The sequence below is a fragment of the Rhinopithecus bieti genome, unplaced genomic scaffold (genome assembly GCF_001698545.2).
Source record: "Rhinopithecus bieti isolate Rb0 unplaced genomic scaffold, ASM169854v2 scaffold_15296, whole genome shotgun sequence".
NCBI lineage: Eukaryota > Metazoa > Chordata > Mammalia > Primates > Cercopithecidae > Rhinopithecus > Rhinopithecus bieti.
Genome location: NW_016809075.1, coordinates 1,866,674 through 1,882,425, shown reverse-complemented (window position 1 = coordinate 1,882,425; position 15,752 = coordinate 1,866,674). Strand labels below are relative to the sequence as shown.

The following is a 15,752-nucleotide window of genomic DNA, read 5'->3' as shown; positions in this document are numbered from 1 at the left end:
CAGGATGGTCTCGATCTCCTGACCTCGTGATCCGCCCGTCTCGGCCTCCCAAATTGCTGGGATTACAGGCTTGAGCCACCGCGCCCGGCCGATGGGGGGAACTTTCATAGCCCTAACACCTATATCAGTAAAAACAAAAGAATGAAAATAAATGAATTAAATTCCTAACTAAAAACCCTAGAAAAAAAAGTCAAAACAAAAGGAAGCAAATGAAAAGGAGAGGGTGATGAAAACAGATGAAATTAATGAGTTCAATCTAGTTCTTTTAAAATCAACAAAATAGAGAAGCCATTAGCTAATTTAATCAAGAAAAAAGGGGAAAGCACATATATGTAATAAAATAAATGACAAAAAAGGCACATATTAATAACTACTGATACAGAGGAAATGTGTTAAAAATACTACTTTGCACATCTCTGTGTATGTAAATTTGAAAACCAAGTTAAATTAGACAATTTCCTAGGGAAATTCCTACCAAAAATAGAATTTATATCAAAACTAACCCCAGTAAAAACAAAGTATAAACAAATTTTCATAGAGACAATTATCAAGGAACTGCCACATTAAAAAAAACCAGGCCCAGATAGTTTCACAGGGAAATTCAACTAAATATCAAGAAACCATATAGTCTCAATGCTACATAAATTATTTCAGCACATGATAATTGGAGGAAATTTTCCAACTTCTGTGAAGCAACTATAACATTGGTACCTAAACCTGATAAAGATAGCGTATCTTTAAAAATAGCATACCAATAATACTTAAGAAATTTAATGCAAAATCTGAAGTAAACAGACTCTAATATCATTTTAAGAACATAATACATGTTGATCAAATATGAGGAGATGATTATTTAGAAGTCTGTTTATATAATTTGCTTCATTAATAGGTCTAAGCAGAAAATTATATCATCTCATTTGTGCTGAAAAAGCTTTTGATAAATTTAACTTAAAACTCTTGGGAAAAGAGTGGAATAGATGGCTACTTCCTTAAAATAAGAAAACATATAGAAACTTTAGTCTTAAACACAGCATCTTAATTGGGGAAGCCATAGGGGATCACTAAGGTCAGGAACAAAGCAAGGATGCCTGCCATCTCCACTGCCAATCAAAATTGTTCTGCAGTTATTAGCTAGTATAATTAGCAAGAGAAAGCGGAGTTATGGGAGTTGAAAGAAGAACTCTGTTTGCAGTGATAGGACTGTATAATTGGAAAAATTCAAAAAGTCAATGTTAAAACTAATGAAAACAGAAGAATCCTGCAAGGCAGCAGGATATATAGTTAACATACAGTAATCAGTAGCATTCATATACACTAATAACCATTTAGAAGATGTAAATATAATTTTCATTGTAAGGGGAATAAAGGTAAAATGCCTAACAGAAAATGTTTGAAATCTTAATGAAGAAAATAAAACGCTTCTCAAAAACACACTTGAACAATAGAAAGATAGCCCTCAGACTCCTAGGCTCAAGTGATTCTCCTGGCCCAGTTTCCCTAGTAGCTAGGACTACAGGTGAACACCATGATGCCCGACTAATTATTTTTCTTAATTTTTAATAGCGATTAGATCTCACTATGTTGCCCAGGCTGATCTCAAACTCCTGGCCTGAAGCAATTCTCCTACCTCAGCTTCCCAACATGCTGGGATTACAGGTGTGAGCCACTGTGCTATAACCTGTGCTTTACTTATTCTAAAAAATAAATCAACAAGGATGGAAAGAGAAAAATAACCTAAACCTGAAAGCAAGTTGAGACACATTAATCCAGCTGTATTTTAAATGAGTAACATAACCACACCAACAGGGATTGGTGAAGGGAGGATGGAAAATCTAATCCAAGTGATTTATGACACATCAAATGTGTTTGACTCTATACTCCCAGTTGTGGTGGAGGATGGGACTGCAAAAATATCTTGAGGTCAGGTGCGGTGGCTCACGCCTGTAATCTTAGCACTTTGGGAGGCCGAGCCGAGTGGATCACCTGAGGTCAGGAGTTCAAGACCAGCCTGCCCAACATGGTGAAACCCCATCTCCACTGAAAATACAAAAGTTAGCTGGGGGTGGTAGCACACGTCTGTAACCCCAGCTACTCAAGAGGCTGAGGCAGGAGAATTGCTTGAACCTGGGAGGCGGAGGTTGCAATGAGGCGAGATCACGTCACTGCACTACAGCCTGGGTGACAGAGTGAGACTCCATCGCAAAAACAAAAAAAAAATCTTGAACCCTATTATCTAAGCTTGTTTTTTGTAGTGATATGGATAGAGCAATTCTGAAACTCTTTCAGAAATGCATTATTGGTTGGGCGAAGTGAGTAACTAAATGTGTCAGTGTTGTTGGAAGTCAGAATTTCTTACTGCGGAAGTGAGATGCAAATATGAAATGAAGGAAGGCAAGGAAGAACCCAGTGGCAATGAATTGGAATTGGAGTTATTGGTGTGGACTTACTGGTTTTTAATATATGGATAGGTATGTGGGTATGGACATAGTAAGTATTTGTGTGTATGCATATATACAAGCAAACATTTCCCGGCTTTCTTCTGAAAGAGTCTAGAAGCACTGACACCCTCATAGCAGTGAGCACACATAGCTTGATTTTTTTTACACATTCCTTATGGTTACTTTTAGTAACCATGCTTTCCTCAGAAAAATGACTGATTTCAAGGTTGAGGCAAGGAAGGTACAAGATGAACCTGGAACATCCTGGACTGCTAGACAGTAAGGGAAGTGCTTTTAACGATAGGGGCATTTCATAGAGAGCTAACTTGAAGGGACTCACATTGGCCAAATCTGGGACAATTTGAGTTCTAAATATTTAAGGACAGGAATGATTATAAACCGTTGGAAAAAATAGGAATTCTTGGAACCATATTGATAATTAATGGATAAACAAAGAACTAGAGGAAAGGGGAGGTCACTTCCTACAGAACAAAGATGATTGGTAAATGTAGAGGATATGATTTTGTAACCATGTTCATAGTAAAGATTGGTTCAGCAAGAATCATGAATAGATATTAAGTCTAGGTGGAAATTTGAAGAGCATCATCTTGCATGATTTTTAAGTGTTTCTCTATAGAATGCGTCTGCATTGCAAGGAAAGTGGAGAAATAGGACAGTGTCTCCAAATTAACATCACAAATGAGGAGTAAATGGAGATCGTACACATTGGGCTGTGATACTCTGACGTACTCAATACCACTTATATGCTATTTGGTCTAGGCATGTAAAATCTGAGTCTAATTGTGAGGGAACATTAGATGAACCCAAAATGAGGAACATTCTATTTTTAAAAGAGTTTGAAAAAAGAAAAATTTGCACAATTTTGGGAGCATATTAAAGACACATGAGCCAATTGAAATCAGAGTTCCCAACTGGCCAAGACTGAAACAGTTTGAACAACAGAATAAAATTATAATGGGGCCGGGCGCGGTGGCTCAAGCCTGTAATCCCAGCACTTTGGGAGGCTGAGACGGGCGGATCACGAGGTCAGGAGTTCGAGACCATGCTGGCTAACACGGTGAAACCCCGTCTCTACTAAAAAAATACAAAAAACTAGCCGGGCGAGGTGGTGGGCTCCTGTAGTCCCAGCTACTCGGGAGGCTGAGGCAGGAGAATGGCCTAAACCTGGGAGGCGGAGCTTGCAGTGAGCTGAGATCCAGCCACTGCACTCCAGCCTGGGCGACAGAGCGAGACTCCGTCTCAAAAAAAAAAAAAAGAAATAATAATAATAATAATATTGGATTGTAACTCAGAGTACAAAATAAATATCCTTGAGTTCATACTGATAAAAATAATTGATTGGATATATAAATTAATGGGACAGAAGAGACAAATCTCCTGTGCAGAATTCTAAATGTATCTAGATATTCCACCCTCAAGGAGGTGAAGCTAATTCCCACTCTGCAAGTGTGTGCTGCACATAGTGCATTCCTACCAGAGAGTACAGTACACAGAGAGGGGAAAAGGAGTGGCGTTACAGGGCAGCAACCCGACTGACACTGTCTCAGCCAGGTGATGAAGGTTAACATCCACAGGCTAAGCCATAATGGCAGTATGTACTCTTGACATGATGTGATGACAGTGGCACTTTACCTCTCTGGTCTTCCTCCCTGAAATACATAACCCAGCTTAATCATGAGCAAAAAACATCAGATAAACCATAATTGAGGGAATTTTTATGAAAAACTTGACCAGAACTCAAAACTGTCAAGGTCAGTAAAAACAAGGAACATTTGAGAACTGTCACAGCCAAGAGGAGCCTAGAAATATGACAGCTAAACATAATGTGGTATCTTGAAGGGGATCCTGGAGCAGGAAAATGACATTAGATAAAAACTAAGGAAATCGTGTACGTACATACGTGCTGACAGCATTATTCATGACAGCCACAAAATGCAATAAACCCAAATGTCTATCAGTGATGAATGGATAAGCCAAATATGGTCTGTCCGTGCAATGGAGTATTATTCAGCCATAAAAAGGAATGAAGCACTGATATGTGTTACAACATGGATGAACCTTGAAAATATTATGCTAAGTGAAAGCCAGAAAACAATGGGCCACATATTGCATCGTTCCATTTATATGAAAGGTCTAGAATAGGCAAGTCCATAGAGACAGTAAGTTAGATTAGTAGTTGGCAGCAATGGAGATTGGGAAGGGGGGAAATCAAGAGTGGCTGTTTTGGGGTACTGGGTTTCTTTTGGGGGAGATGAAAGAAAATGTTCTGGAATTAGATAATGGTGCTGGTAACATAACCTTGCAAATATGCTAAAAACCACTGAAGCTACCCATTTTAAAGTGGTGAATTTTTTTTTTTCCTTTGAGACGGAGTCTCGCTCTGTTGCCCAGGCTAGATAGAGTGCAGTGGCGCGATCTCGGCTCACTGCAAGCTCTGCCTCCCGGGTTCACACCATTCTCCTGCCTCAGCCTCCTGAGTAACCGGGACTACAGGTGTCCGCCACCACGCTCGGCTAATTTTTTTTTTGTATTTTTAGTAGAGACAGGGTTTCACTGTGTTAGCCAGGATGGTCTCAATCTCCTGACCTCGTGATCCGCCCGCCTCGGCCTCCCAAAGTGCTGGGATTACAGGCATGAGCCACCACGCCTGGCTAAAGTGGTGAATTTTATGCTATGTGAGTTATAGCTCAATTTTTAGAAACTAAGGAAATCTGAATAGTGTATGGAATTTAGTTAGCCAAAAAGTTCGGAGGAAGAGGAAACTATACTCAAAATGTCAATGTTGTAAAAAACAGTGAAAAGCTGTTCCAGATTACTTGAGATTAAAGAGCTATGACAACTAAAGGCAATGGATGATCCTTACCAAGACGTGTAGTGGTTGAGGGAAAAGGTCATAAAAGACACATTATGCGGCCTGGCGCGGTGGCTCACGCCTGTAATCTCAGTACTTTGGGAGTTTGAGGTAGGTGGATAATTTGAGGTCAGGAATTCGAGACCAGCCTGGCCAATATGGTGAAACTCCGTCTTTACTAAAAATACAAAAATTAGCCGGGCAGTAGTGGCTGCGTGCCTGTAGTCCTCGCTACTTGGGAGGCTGAGGCAGGAGAATCACTTGAGCCTGGGAGGTGGAGGTTGCGGGGAGCCAAGATCGCACCACTGCACTCCAGTCTGGGCAACAGAGAAAGACCCTGTCTCAAAAAAAAACAAAACAAAACAAAACAAAAAAACACATATGGGGTCAGTTGACAAAACTGCAATAAAGATAGTAGATTAGATTACAATTATTTTATCAGTGTTAAATTTATTGTATATAATCAGAATCATTTGCATTTTGATTATATAATAAAATATTTTTAATTTTAGGAAATACACATCTTTTGAGATAAGGGACATGAGTATGCGACTTATTCTGAAATTATTTGAGACAAGTTTATGTCTGTAGTGTATACACACACGAGAGCAGAGAAAGAGCAAGGGGTCCAGAACAGGAGGGAGACAGTTCATATGTGAATCCAGGTAAAGGGTAATAACATATTTCGTGTTATTCCTGCAAATTTGTTTTCCTGTGAATTAAGGAAAACAAAATTCAGAAAGGCGGGTGTTAGCAAGGAGGTACAACAGAGGGAACTCATTACTCTAGATAAGAATGTAAATCTGTTGAAACACTTTGTAGGGTAATTATCTTGTACATTTCCTACTTCAATTTTTAGGTATATATCCTAAAGTAATTGTTGTACATGTGCCACTTGCACGAGGAAATATGTGCAATAATATATTAGGAGCATTATTTGTTATAGCCAAAAACTGAGGAGCTATCCCCTATTAGTGTAGGAACATTTTAATACAGCAGTGAAAATGAGTAAACTGTGGCATATTGGAATGGTATACGAATATCAAAAACAATACTGAATAAAAAAAGCAACTCACTGAAGGGTATAAACAGAAACATTCCATTAATATAAAGGTCAAAAGTAAACTATATATTATTTAAGGCTACATATGTGAAAAAAACTGTAAAGAAAAGCAAAAGAATGATTTGTAGTTAATTCTGGGGATGGAGGGTACACAGGAGGACTTGGAAAAGCCTGGTAACATTCTGTTTCCTAAGCTGGTGTTTTCTTTAAACTATTTCTAATACTCTAGTATGTATATTTCTTAATTTAAAAAAGTTTCAAATCAGACAAAACTCTCCAAGCCAAAAAAAAAAGTCTGCCACAAGTCATTAAATAAACAAAGCAAATAATAAAACAGTATGTAAGTTATTAAGTTTTGTTAAGAAATTACATATGCATCTACATCTCTGTGTTTAAATGGACATACAAGTAGTTTGCGAGGATAAACATGAAAATATGGTTTTGGGGAATTAGGATTTCAGGAAAATTTCTGCATCACCTGTATTTTTTTTAATTTTGAAGTCCATGAGCATTTATCCGTCAGACTCACATTATGAGATTATACTTCTTAAAATGTTGTTTATTGATGTAAAATAATTACACATATTTATAGGGTTATACTTCTTTTATCTTTACTACTGTTGAATAAGTAGCCTAAAGGTAGGGTCTGTGTTTTGTACATACTTCTCTGTATTCTTATAATAAGAATTGGAAAAAAAATAAACCAAAACAACTAAAACCAAAAAATGTGTGGACAGTCACTAACACTGTTTAGAAATATTAAATGAGGCCGGGCGCGGTGGCTCAAGCCTGTAATCCCAGCACTTTGGGAGGCCGAGACGGGCGGATCACGAGGTCAGGAGATCGAGACCATCCTGGCTAACACAGAGAAACCCCGTCTCTACTAAAATACAAAACTAGCTGGGCGAGGTGGCGGGCGCCTGTAGTCCCAGCTACTCGGGAGGCTGAGGCAGGAGAATGGCGTAAACCCAGGAGGCAGAGCTTGCAGTGAGCTGAGATCCGGCCACTGCACTCCAGTCCGGGTGACAGAGCGAGACTCCGCCTCAAAAAAAAAAAAAAAAAAAAGAACTATTAAATGAGAAAAGCAGGTTAAAAGGCAGTATTTTACATATACAATATTAGTGCCCTTAGTATGTGTATTCTGTGTCTTAAAATGAAACGCTCCACTGTTAATGATTATTATCTCTCGGTATTATAATTTTTCGGTAGTTTTAATTTTCTTTGTATTTTCCTTATTTGCATGTATTACATATGAAAGCAAAAAAAAATAGAATATTTATCATTATTAAAGATTGAAGTTCTGAGGTGTTTTCAGTAACATTATCCTCACCTTTGGGGTTGTGGCTGCCTGCCTGGAGGAGTGCTGTCTCTTTAAGGATTAAGACAAGTGGCTGAGGATTTGCACTTCTGTAAGTGGCTGCTTCATCCTTTGACACCTGTGCTGATCATTTGTGTGCGCTGTGCCTCCTTCAGGTGCTGCACTATCTGGCAATCCAGAAACCTGCAGACCTTGCTCGGCACCTGTTACCTTGTGTGATTCATGCAGCTATACTCAAGGTAAAGGAAGAAGGTAAATGTCATATTTAACTAGTCATTAGTCATTTCCAAAGTGAAAGTATATTTTGCTTAATTTATTTAATGCTGGCTTTAATCTTCTTTAAAATAGAAAGTCTGGAAAACATTTCTTCAGTTAAGAAGATCATAAAGCAGATAATATCCCATTCCAGTAAAGTTTTGCACTTCCCCAATCCAGAAGACAAGAAATTGGAAGTAAGTTTGATGTAGTGTCAGCATCTTGCCAAGTGTTCTCAGTTGGCAAAAATAATTTTTAAGATGCGTTTTCAAAGGGCTTTGCTTTTTTGCCATCTCCCAACGTATGCCTCTTCCTTTTCCACCGCCAGGAAATCATTCACCAGATTACTAATGTGGAAGCTCTCATTGCAAGAGCTCGGTCACTAAAAGCCAAGTTTGGAACTGAGAAATGTGAACAGGAGGAGGAAAAGGAAGATCTTGAAAGGTAATTGCTATTTGGCTAATTCGGTTTTGTCTGCAGTAGGAAAAGCCACCACTCTCTTAAGAAAAATTGTAATAGGATATTAAGACTCTTTTGTGGTACTCATATATTATTTGAAACAAGCATTGTCTAGAGACAGAAATAATTATCATAGCATTTGACCTTTCCTGTATTTCTGAGTCTCTACCAGGTGTTTCCATTCTTCCCACTTTTAGAAACAGTCTCCCAGAGCCTCCTTTTCTAGGGATTCCTTGGTTTGCTCTTGGAGATGTGGTGTCTTAATTTCTTGTGGAGGAGGTGTTAACTGTGTTGCTCACCCTGCCTCAAAACTTTGTTTGCAGCTGTTACTATTCCTTGACCACAGGGTGCAGGTGCTGAAACCATTTCTGCTTACTGTTCCTAGTTGTTTATTTTAAACAAGATTTGTGATAGCAAAGGTACACATCCTATGCGCCTTGCAATTATGTTTTGAAAGAGTGACCAGATGGCTTTTCTCAGATGAAGCAAATGATTGGGGCATTCTCTTTATGAGACTCAACACCATTACCAGTGGAGCTTAGATCAGTGTGAGGTCTTGTTCATTTTTTGCCCGTGTTATTTGGAAGGGCAATATCGTTTTAATATGTAATAAAGTGTTTACAAATTAGCTTGTTCAGTGGCTTAAATTTGTCATTTAAAATTTTTCATTAGCCTTTCCATAAGAAATGGCATTATTGATGCTAAATAATTAATATTGTATGGCAAGGCATTTGCTGTCTTTTAACAAGTTCATGTTTGCATTTTATGTCTTTTGTTGAGTGAAGTTTTCTCCCAGACTACTTTGCTCTTGAAAATATCTTCCTTTTAAATGAGAAGAATAAGCTCTAATCAAGGGACTTGTTTCTAAAATAGTAGTATGAATTAAGAGCAGGTGGTGCAGGCTTGGTGGCTTTGTGCCTTCAACTCTGTTAGTTCCATCATATGTTATCTGTGACATACTTGGAAGTTCAGTGTTTCCAGCATCTAATGGAACAGTTTACAATTGCGACTTTGCCCAACACAAGTATTTTAAGCATATGTGCACGTGTGCGTGCACACACAGACACATACCCCTTAAAAAAAAAACAAAAACAAATATGGATCATTGCTTTTATTGGATAAATGTAACTTAGTTTATATCATACAAAATTTTTTTTCATCTTTTATTAACTGTAGCATTTTCTAAGCTAGTCTGAAAAAAATAGACTGTTTTTTCTTACACTTTGACAGAGATGGGCTTTAAAAATTTTTTATTAACAGTCGAAAAAGCAGGAAGATTGTCAGTGAAGTCGATAATAATTGCAAATGTCAATCTGTCTTGCTGTAAAATTTCACTCCAACTTCGTTGGGTTTAGCCAGTATCAGCTTGAGGATTTGTCCACAAAACTCCTGTGGGAGGATGGACGCCCAGTGGCCTGGACAGCTCACTTTCCATCCTTTCGTTGCCTGTCTCTCTCTCCTAGGTTTGTGAGTTGCCTGCTGGAGCAGCCTGAAGTGTTAGTCACCGGTGCAGGAAGAGGACATGCTGGCAGGATCATTCACAAGCTGTTTGTGAATGCTCAGAGGGTATGTGAGAATCATTATTGACTCCATCATGATCTCTCCAAACCTCTACTCGAGAAGAGGCTGTTTTAGTTCCTGCACATGGCTGATCACACTCATGTCAGCTGAGTGTAAGCCTGGGCATTGGGTTTGAACACTGAAGAAACAATGACTTCTGAGTCTTTGAAATCCATTTGATTTCCTACCTGTTGAATTAAAATGATAAGTATATTCTAGGACCTAAATTTTAAAAATTAGAAGAGTCCAAAATCCATTGTTATAGAAGTTGGCAGGGACTCAGTTAGCAATGGCCAGTGTTGTGCTGTGGGAAAAAAATAGGAACTTTCAAATTAGAATGGAGTTCAGTTTTACCATCTTTAAACCCCATGTGGGGCAAAGTGGATTCACAACTCAGCTCGAATTATAAATATAATTGTGCTTGTAATGGTGAGGAGAGCTACCTTTGAGGTTTCCTAGAAAAGAAGAGGAAAACTTCAGATTTTAGGGCTGTGGAAACAGATTTCAGCACAGAAAGAAAACCCAGTTTGAAAAATTATCATAACCATTACTCTAGTAGTGAAAGTAAAGGTTTTAAAATTATATAGTATCTTGGTTACTGGTTAAGGGCTCTGGCATCCCACAGATAATTCTCAGTTCAGGGCTTGTTAATATTAGGAATTCTGATAAAGGTATTATGATGTGCACTAATTACACACTTCCCCTTCTATGGCACTGTGATTACACTAGAATGACCCAGTTGTGAGAGTGTAATTTTCAGAAACAAATAAGAAAAAGAATTTCTGTAGGTCTACACATGGAATAACAACTGGCTAATCCCCATAGAGTTGGTCTGGAATACAGCTAGTTAATATATTCAAATTCATAGCCAGATACACTGATAGGAATTCTTAGCAAGAGCTCAAATCTCAGTTTGTTTGTGGGGCAGCTCCTTAAACTTCAGAATTTCAAATGAACAATAGATACTTGCTCTGATTTATTTTGTTTTTGTCTGGCATGAAAACAAGAACTGAGTTTGGTTCCACATCTGATAATATCTATCCAGTTCGCTACCCAGAAGCTTACAAGCACATTTCCTTGTTAGCCATCCATATGAATGTTCCTCGTATTGCAAAAATTCCTTCCTCTTTGATCATTTTAAAAAAGTGACGTGTTGGCTGGGCACGGTGGCTCACACCTGTATTCCCAGCACTTTTGGAGGCTGAGGTGGGTGGATCACCTGAGGTCAGGAGTTCAAGACCAGCCTGGCCAATGTGGTGAAACCCTGTCTCTACTAAAATTACAAAAATTAGCTGTGCGTGGTGGCGAGCACCTGTAATCTCAGCTACTTGGGAGGCTGAGGCAAGAGAATCATGAGAGGCAGAGGTTGCAGTGAGCTGAGATCGTGCCACTGCACTCTGGCCCAGGCGATAAAACTCCGTCTCAAAAAAAAAAAAAAAAAAAAAAAAAAAGTTATGTGTTAAGAGGATTTAAAATCTGAAGTATTTATATTTTAGTCCTGAGACTGTTACTTATTTTAGATAACTAAACAAAATTATTTTCCCAAAATAGAAATAACCTCCTTACCCCCTCTACTGACTGCAAGTAAAACTTTGACAGTATAGGAAATTTTATATTTATTTATTCATTTTTTTAAATAGAGGGTCTCACTCTGTAGTCCAGGCTGGAGTGCGGTGGCACGATCATAGCTCACTGCAGCCTTGAACTTCTAGGTTTAAGCAACCCTCTCTCTTCAACCTCCCAAGAGTCTGGAATCACAGGCATGCACCACCACGCCCAGCTAATTTTTGTATTTTTTGTAGGGACGGGATCTCACTTTGTTGCCCAGGCTGATCTAGAACTCCTGGTTTCACGCAATCCTCCTTCCTCAGCCTCCCAAAGTGCTGAGATTATAGGTGTGTGTGAGCCACCACACCTGGCCTAGAAAAGTATAAGAAAATATTAATCACATAATCTCACTACCCATTGATGATTTAACATCTAGTAGATACATATGTATAAATTTTAAAAGGGTTATATTATATAATTACTTTGTTATTCTTGTTTTCCACTTAATATACTTAAGATATCTTTCAAAATCACTAAATACAGGAACATAGTATGTCATCTTTTAGTAGCCTCATTGTATAGCTAACTCCCTTAATGGCTACTGAAATTGTACATTCATCTTCATTATGTCATGTAAGAAAAAATTTTAAAAGTTTTCAGACCTTGTAGTCAGTGTTTTTAGGGAATTGATAGACTGTCTAATCAATATAACAAGCATCTGATTGGTTCATTTTAAACTCAGTACTTAAATGTCTGGCTGAAGTAAACTGTTAGAATTTATTCGTGTAACTTTTATTTTCATTAGCTGATACTTTGTATCAATTTTACTAATTAGTCAAGATTTTAACACTTTTAAAAAAAAGTTGTGATGTAATTTCACTTGGCGTTTTATAACTTATAGTAATTTTATATATTTATAACTTTTCCTTAAAATTATAAATAGTAATGAGCCTTATGATTACAGGTGTCCCTGGTATGTACATACTTAAATGGAATTCAGCAAATAAATGACTAACTGGATTTTGCTTCAGATTTGCTAGATTGAATAACTCTTAGGCACCTATTCCTAAATTCACTGGAGTATCTATTTTTCAAGTCATGAACACTTTTTTTTTTAAGCATCGTAATTCCCAGTAAAAGAGCTAGTTTTTGTTGGTCATTTCTCTCATTAAATGACATCATATGTCACCTGTTGATCCATGGATGCATGAGTAGTAGTAGATGTTTGCTGTAGTTGACAGCTAGGTGTGCTGTGTGTGGTGTGACTTTGTCTTGAATATTCTTTTGATAGGATCGTGTTCCTTAATGTAGTGCATGCTGTCTTTGAAATAATCCTGAACTCCCTTGTCTAGCCCTATTTAAACCATCTTGCTTGTTTCCCTTTCATCACTGTTTCTTTTCTCACCCCTTCTCAAGCTGACTGAATCTTCTGATGAGGTAACAAAATAGCCTTTGCCCCTCATAGTTCCTTGTTCCTTCCCATTCCTCTAACTGCATAAGGTCATTAACACTAACCACCTCTCTCACAGTCTGGATTTGGCTTACCTTTCTTGCTGATACTTAGCGCAACATGATTTCATGTTTTCATTGCCAAAACAATTTTTTTTCCAAATTGATGATATTAAAAAAAGTATAGTAATAAGAATTAAAATTGTAGGCTGTAAATGAATATGCATTTTATGTCATTTCAATGAAAAAATAGATGCCTTTAATACGGAGAACTTCTCTTGTGTGGTTGCCGTATGGGGCTCTATCACTTCGGCATCACATTAGCTGCCCAGCAAGCAAGACCAGTGCCCCTACTTTTAATTTGGCAAGTGAACCTTAAAATAATCGATTAAAATTCTTACCCAGAGTCAAGATGAAAATCATCTTTTCACTCTGGAGAAAAACAGCTCCTTACTGGACTGAGGCTATCAGACGTAGACTTGGGTCATCGCTGGAAGAAACGTAGAAAGCAGCACAGCTCCGAGGTCCTTTTTCCTCAGATGTCTGAATATGGCTTTCTCCTCAGAGCAGATTGCCTGGCAGTCATCATCCCTCCTGTCTGTCTCCAGCCCGGCTGCTCATGCAGTGTCTCCAGCTTCTTGCATTTGCTGTGTTACGTGGTTTTTGAGTAATCTTAACATATAGCTGACGGCATTACTGAGTAACTTGGGACATTTTCATAGCTCTACCATATTAATTCACCTGTCCTTCAAAAGCATCTGAGTTTAGCATTTGACCTGCTTTTGACTTTGGCATTTGATTCTTTTCCAGGCTGCAGCCATGACTCCACCAGAGGAGGAATTGAAGAGAATGGGCTCCCCAGAGGAAAGAAGGCAGAACTCCGTGTCAGACTTCCCACCCCCTGCTGGCCGGGAATTCATTTTGCGCACCACTGTGCCGCGCCCTGCTCCCTACTCCAAAGCTCTGCCTCAGCGGATGTACAGTGTTCTCACCAAAGAGGACTTTAGACTTGCAGGTGCCTTTTCATCAGATACCTCCTTCTTCTGATTCTTTCAGCATTACTCGTTGGTGGCTTCCGTGACAGTGCTGCCTCCTCCTGCGGGAGGGAAGGTACCAGGGAGAACCTGGGAGGTCCTGGAGAGGGCCCTGTCCAGTTGGGTGATCAGGAATCAAACCAGCGTCAGAAAGACTTCCCAGCACTAAGCTTGAGCTCTGTTGTTTCATGGAGGAGGCAGCAAGAATGGGCTTGAGCTGTTGAGAGATTTCTGCCCTAGAGATGGCCTTTGTATATGGGGGGAAACACAAACACATCCGACACTCTCTGTCCTCACCCTGGCGGGATGGTGTTCATCGCGTTCTCTTCTATGACGGGCCTCTAGGCTAGCGGTTACATTTGTGGTCTGTGCAAACACTTCGTGGTTCTATATATCAGCAGCAAGTGTGCAAAATAAAGGACCTGTTAACTCAGATTTCTGGATATTTTGGTGGTAGCTTCTAGTCCCAGAATCTGTGTTTTTAAAATACTACATGACATTCTGTCTATTCAGTCACCTGGTGGTCATCTTTCTTGTACTAATTAGCTGTTGATAAGCATTTTGAATATTCTAGGAGAAAGCCTATAATTTCATATAGTTTCTCTTTTTCATGTAACTGTAACCTAAATGTATTACTGCTGATAAAACTATTTATCAAATGTCGCTGCAAATTAGTTTTATATCTATCTTGTGAGATTTGTCTTACTTATTTTCCTTTTGGTTGCCATGTAAGTTATCACCCTGAAAGTCGTCTCCCTTCCCTTCTCTTGCCGTACAGCATGCATTCCTTTTTTGTGGTTGCTGGCTGGGTACTGTATTTAATGAAGTAGAGAATAGCACTTGCAGAAATACAGTCTTGGTACCTAGAGACTGTCATGCAGATGGTATAATTTGGTGTATGTGCTAATGCACTGAACAGAGGATTATTTTAACACACTATTTTGCTTTTGTATTTTAGTTAAAATAATCGATGGGGACGTGTAGCCCCCTGTGTGAGGATGACATCACCACATTTCTAGTTTCATGGAGCTCAAGATGTCTTGTGTCTGTGTCGCTAGATGGCCTCTGCTTGGTAATCTTAAGTTATTTTTAGGCCTAAAATTCCCACTTCAATCCAAAGTAAAAATGGTTATACTGAAGCATAAACCTTGCCTGTGTAATTTTAAAGAATTAATAGAGCTGTGCAAATTATTTTATTTTTTGTAAAAAAAAAAAAAATACATATCTCTATATATAATGTGTGTGACACACGCACACGTCTCTGTGTATGTGAAGTAGGGGAGGCCCTGGGGGATGACCTCCCAGCCTTGATGATGCTTTTCTCTATGCCGCTGGACTTCATTCTTACTGGTCCACGCAGATGCAGGCGGCCTGAGGCCAGCGCTGGACCAAGGAGAAGATGGTTCCTAAGGACAGAGTTTGTCTGTTTTCTAACAAAGAAAAATTCTACAAAGGAGAGGCTGGGTGTTACAAAGGCATTGTGAATCTAATAAAAGGAAAGTGTCGCTTTCTGTGGCGTTTCTCTCATTTTCTCCTGCTGAGGCATTTCATTCTCATTTCACGTAGTTTTGTGCTGTCTCAGCTCTAATGTTTGCAGCCTGCTGAGCCTAACAAGGCAGTGGTCTCAAGAACATTCTTTGTGCCTTTTAAAGTACTCCATTTTATTTTATTATAGTTATATATTTACTTCACAGATATTTTTAAGTACCCACTTTGTGTCAGGTACAGTACAAGCAATGAAGATAAAACAGAAACC

At 38.8% G+C, this 15,752-nt stretch overlaps 1 protein-coding gene across 3 annotated transcripts in view; it reads left to right on the top strand.

Moving 5' to 3' along the window:
• The window catches only part of RAB3GAP1 (RAB3 GTPase activating protein catalytic subunit 1), a 121,323-nt gene extending 105,816 nt beyond the window's left edge, over positions 1-15,507 (top strand). Inside the window, exons 20-25 of one of the 3 annotated variants that reach the window (XM_017888484.1) lie at positions 7,847-7,943; positions 8,040-8,143; positions 8,275-8,390; positions 9,869-9,971; positions 12,930-12,950; positions 13,773-15,507. In XM_017888484.1, the coding sequence (XP_017743973.1) occupies positions 7,847-7,943; positions 8,040-8,143; positions 8,275-8,390; positions 9,869-9,971; positions 12,930-12,950; positions 13,773-14,009 (678 nt within the window). In that variant the 3' untranslated portion in view covers positions 14,010-15,507. The remainder of the gene's footprint in view (positions 1-7,846; positions 7,944-8,039; positions 8,144-8,274; positions 8,391-9,868; positions 9,972-12,929; positions 12,951-13,772) is intronic. The other 2 variants (XR_001888443.1, XM_017888483.1) reach the window with 2 other exon arrangements.
• Positions 15,508-15,752: the final 245 nt, after the last annotated feature.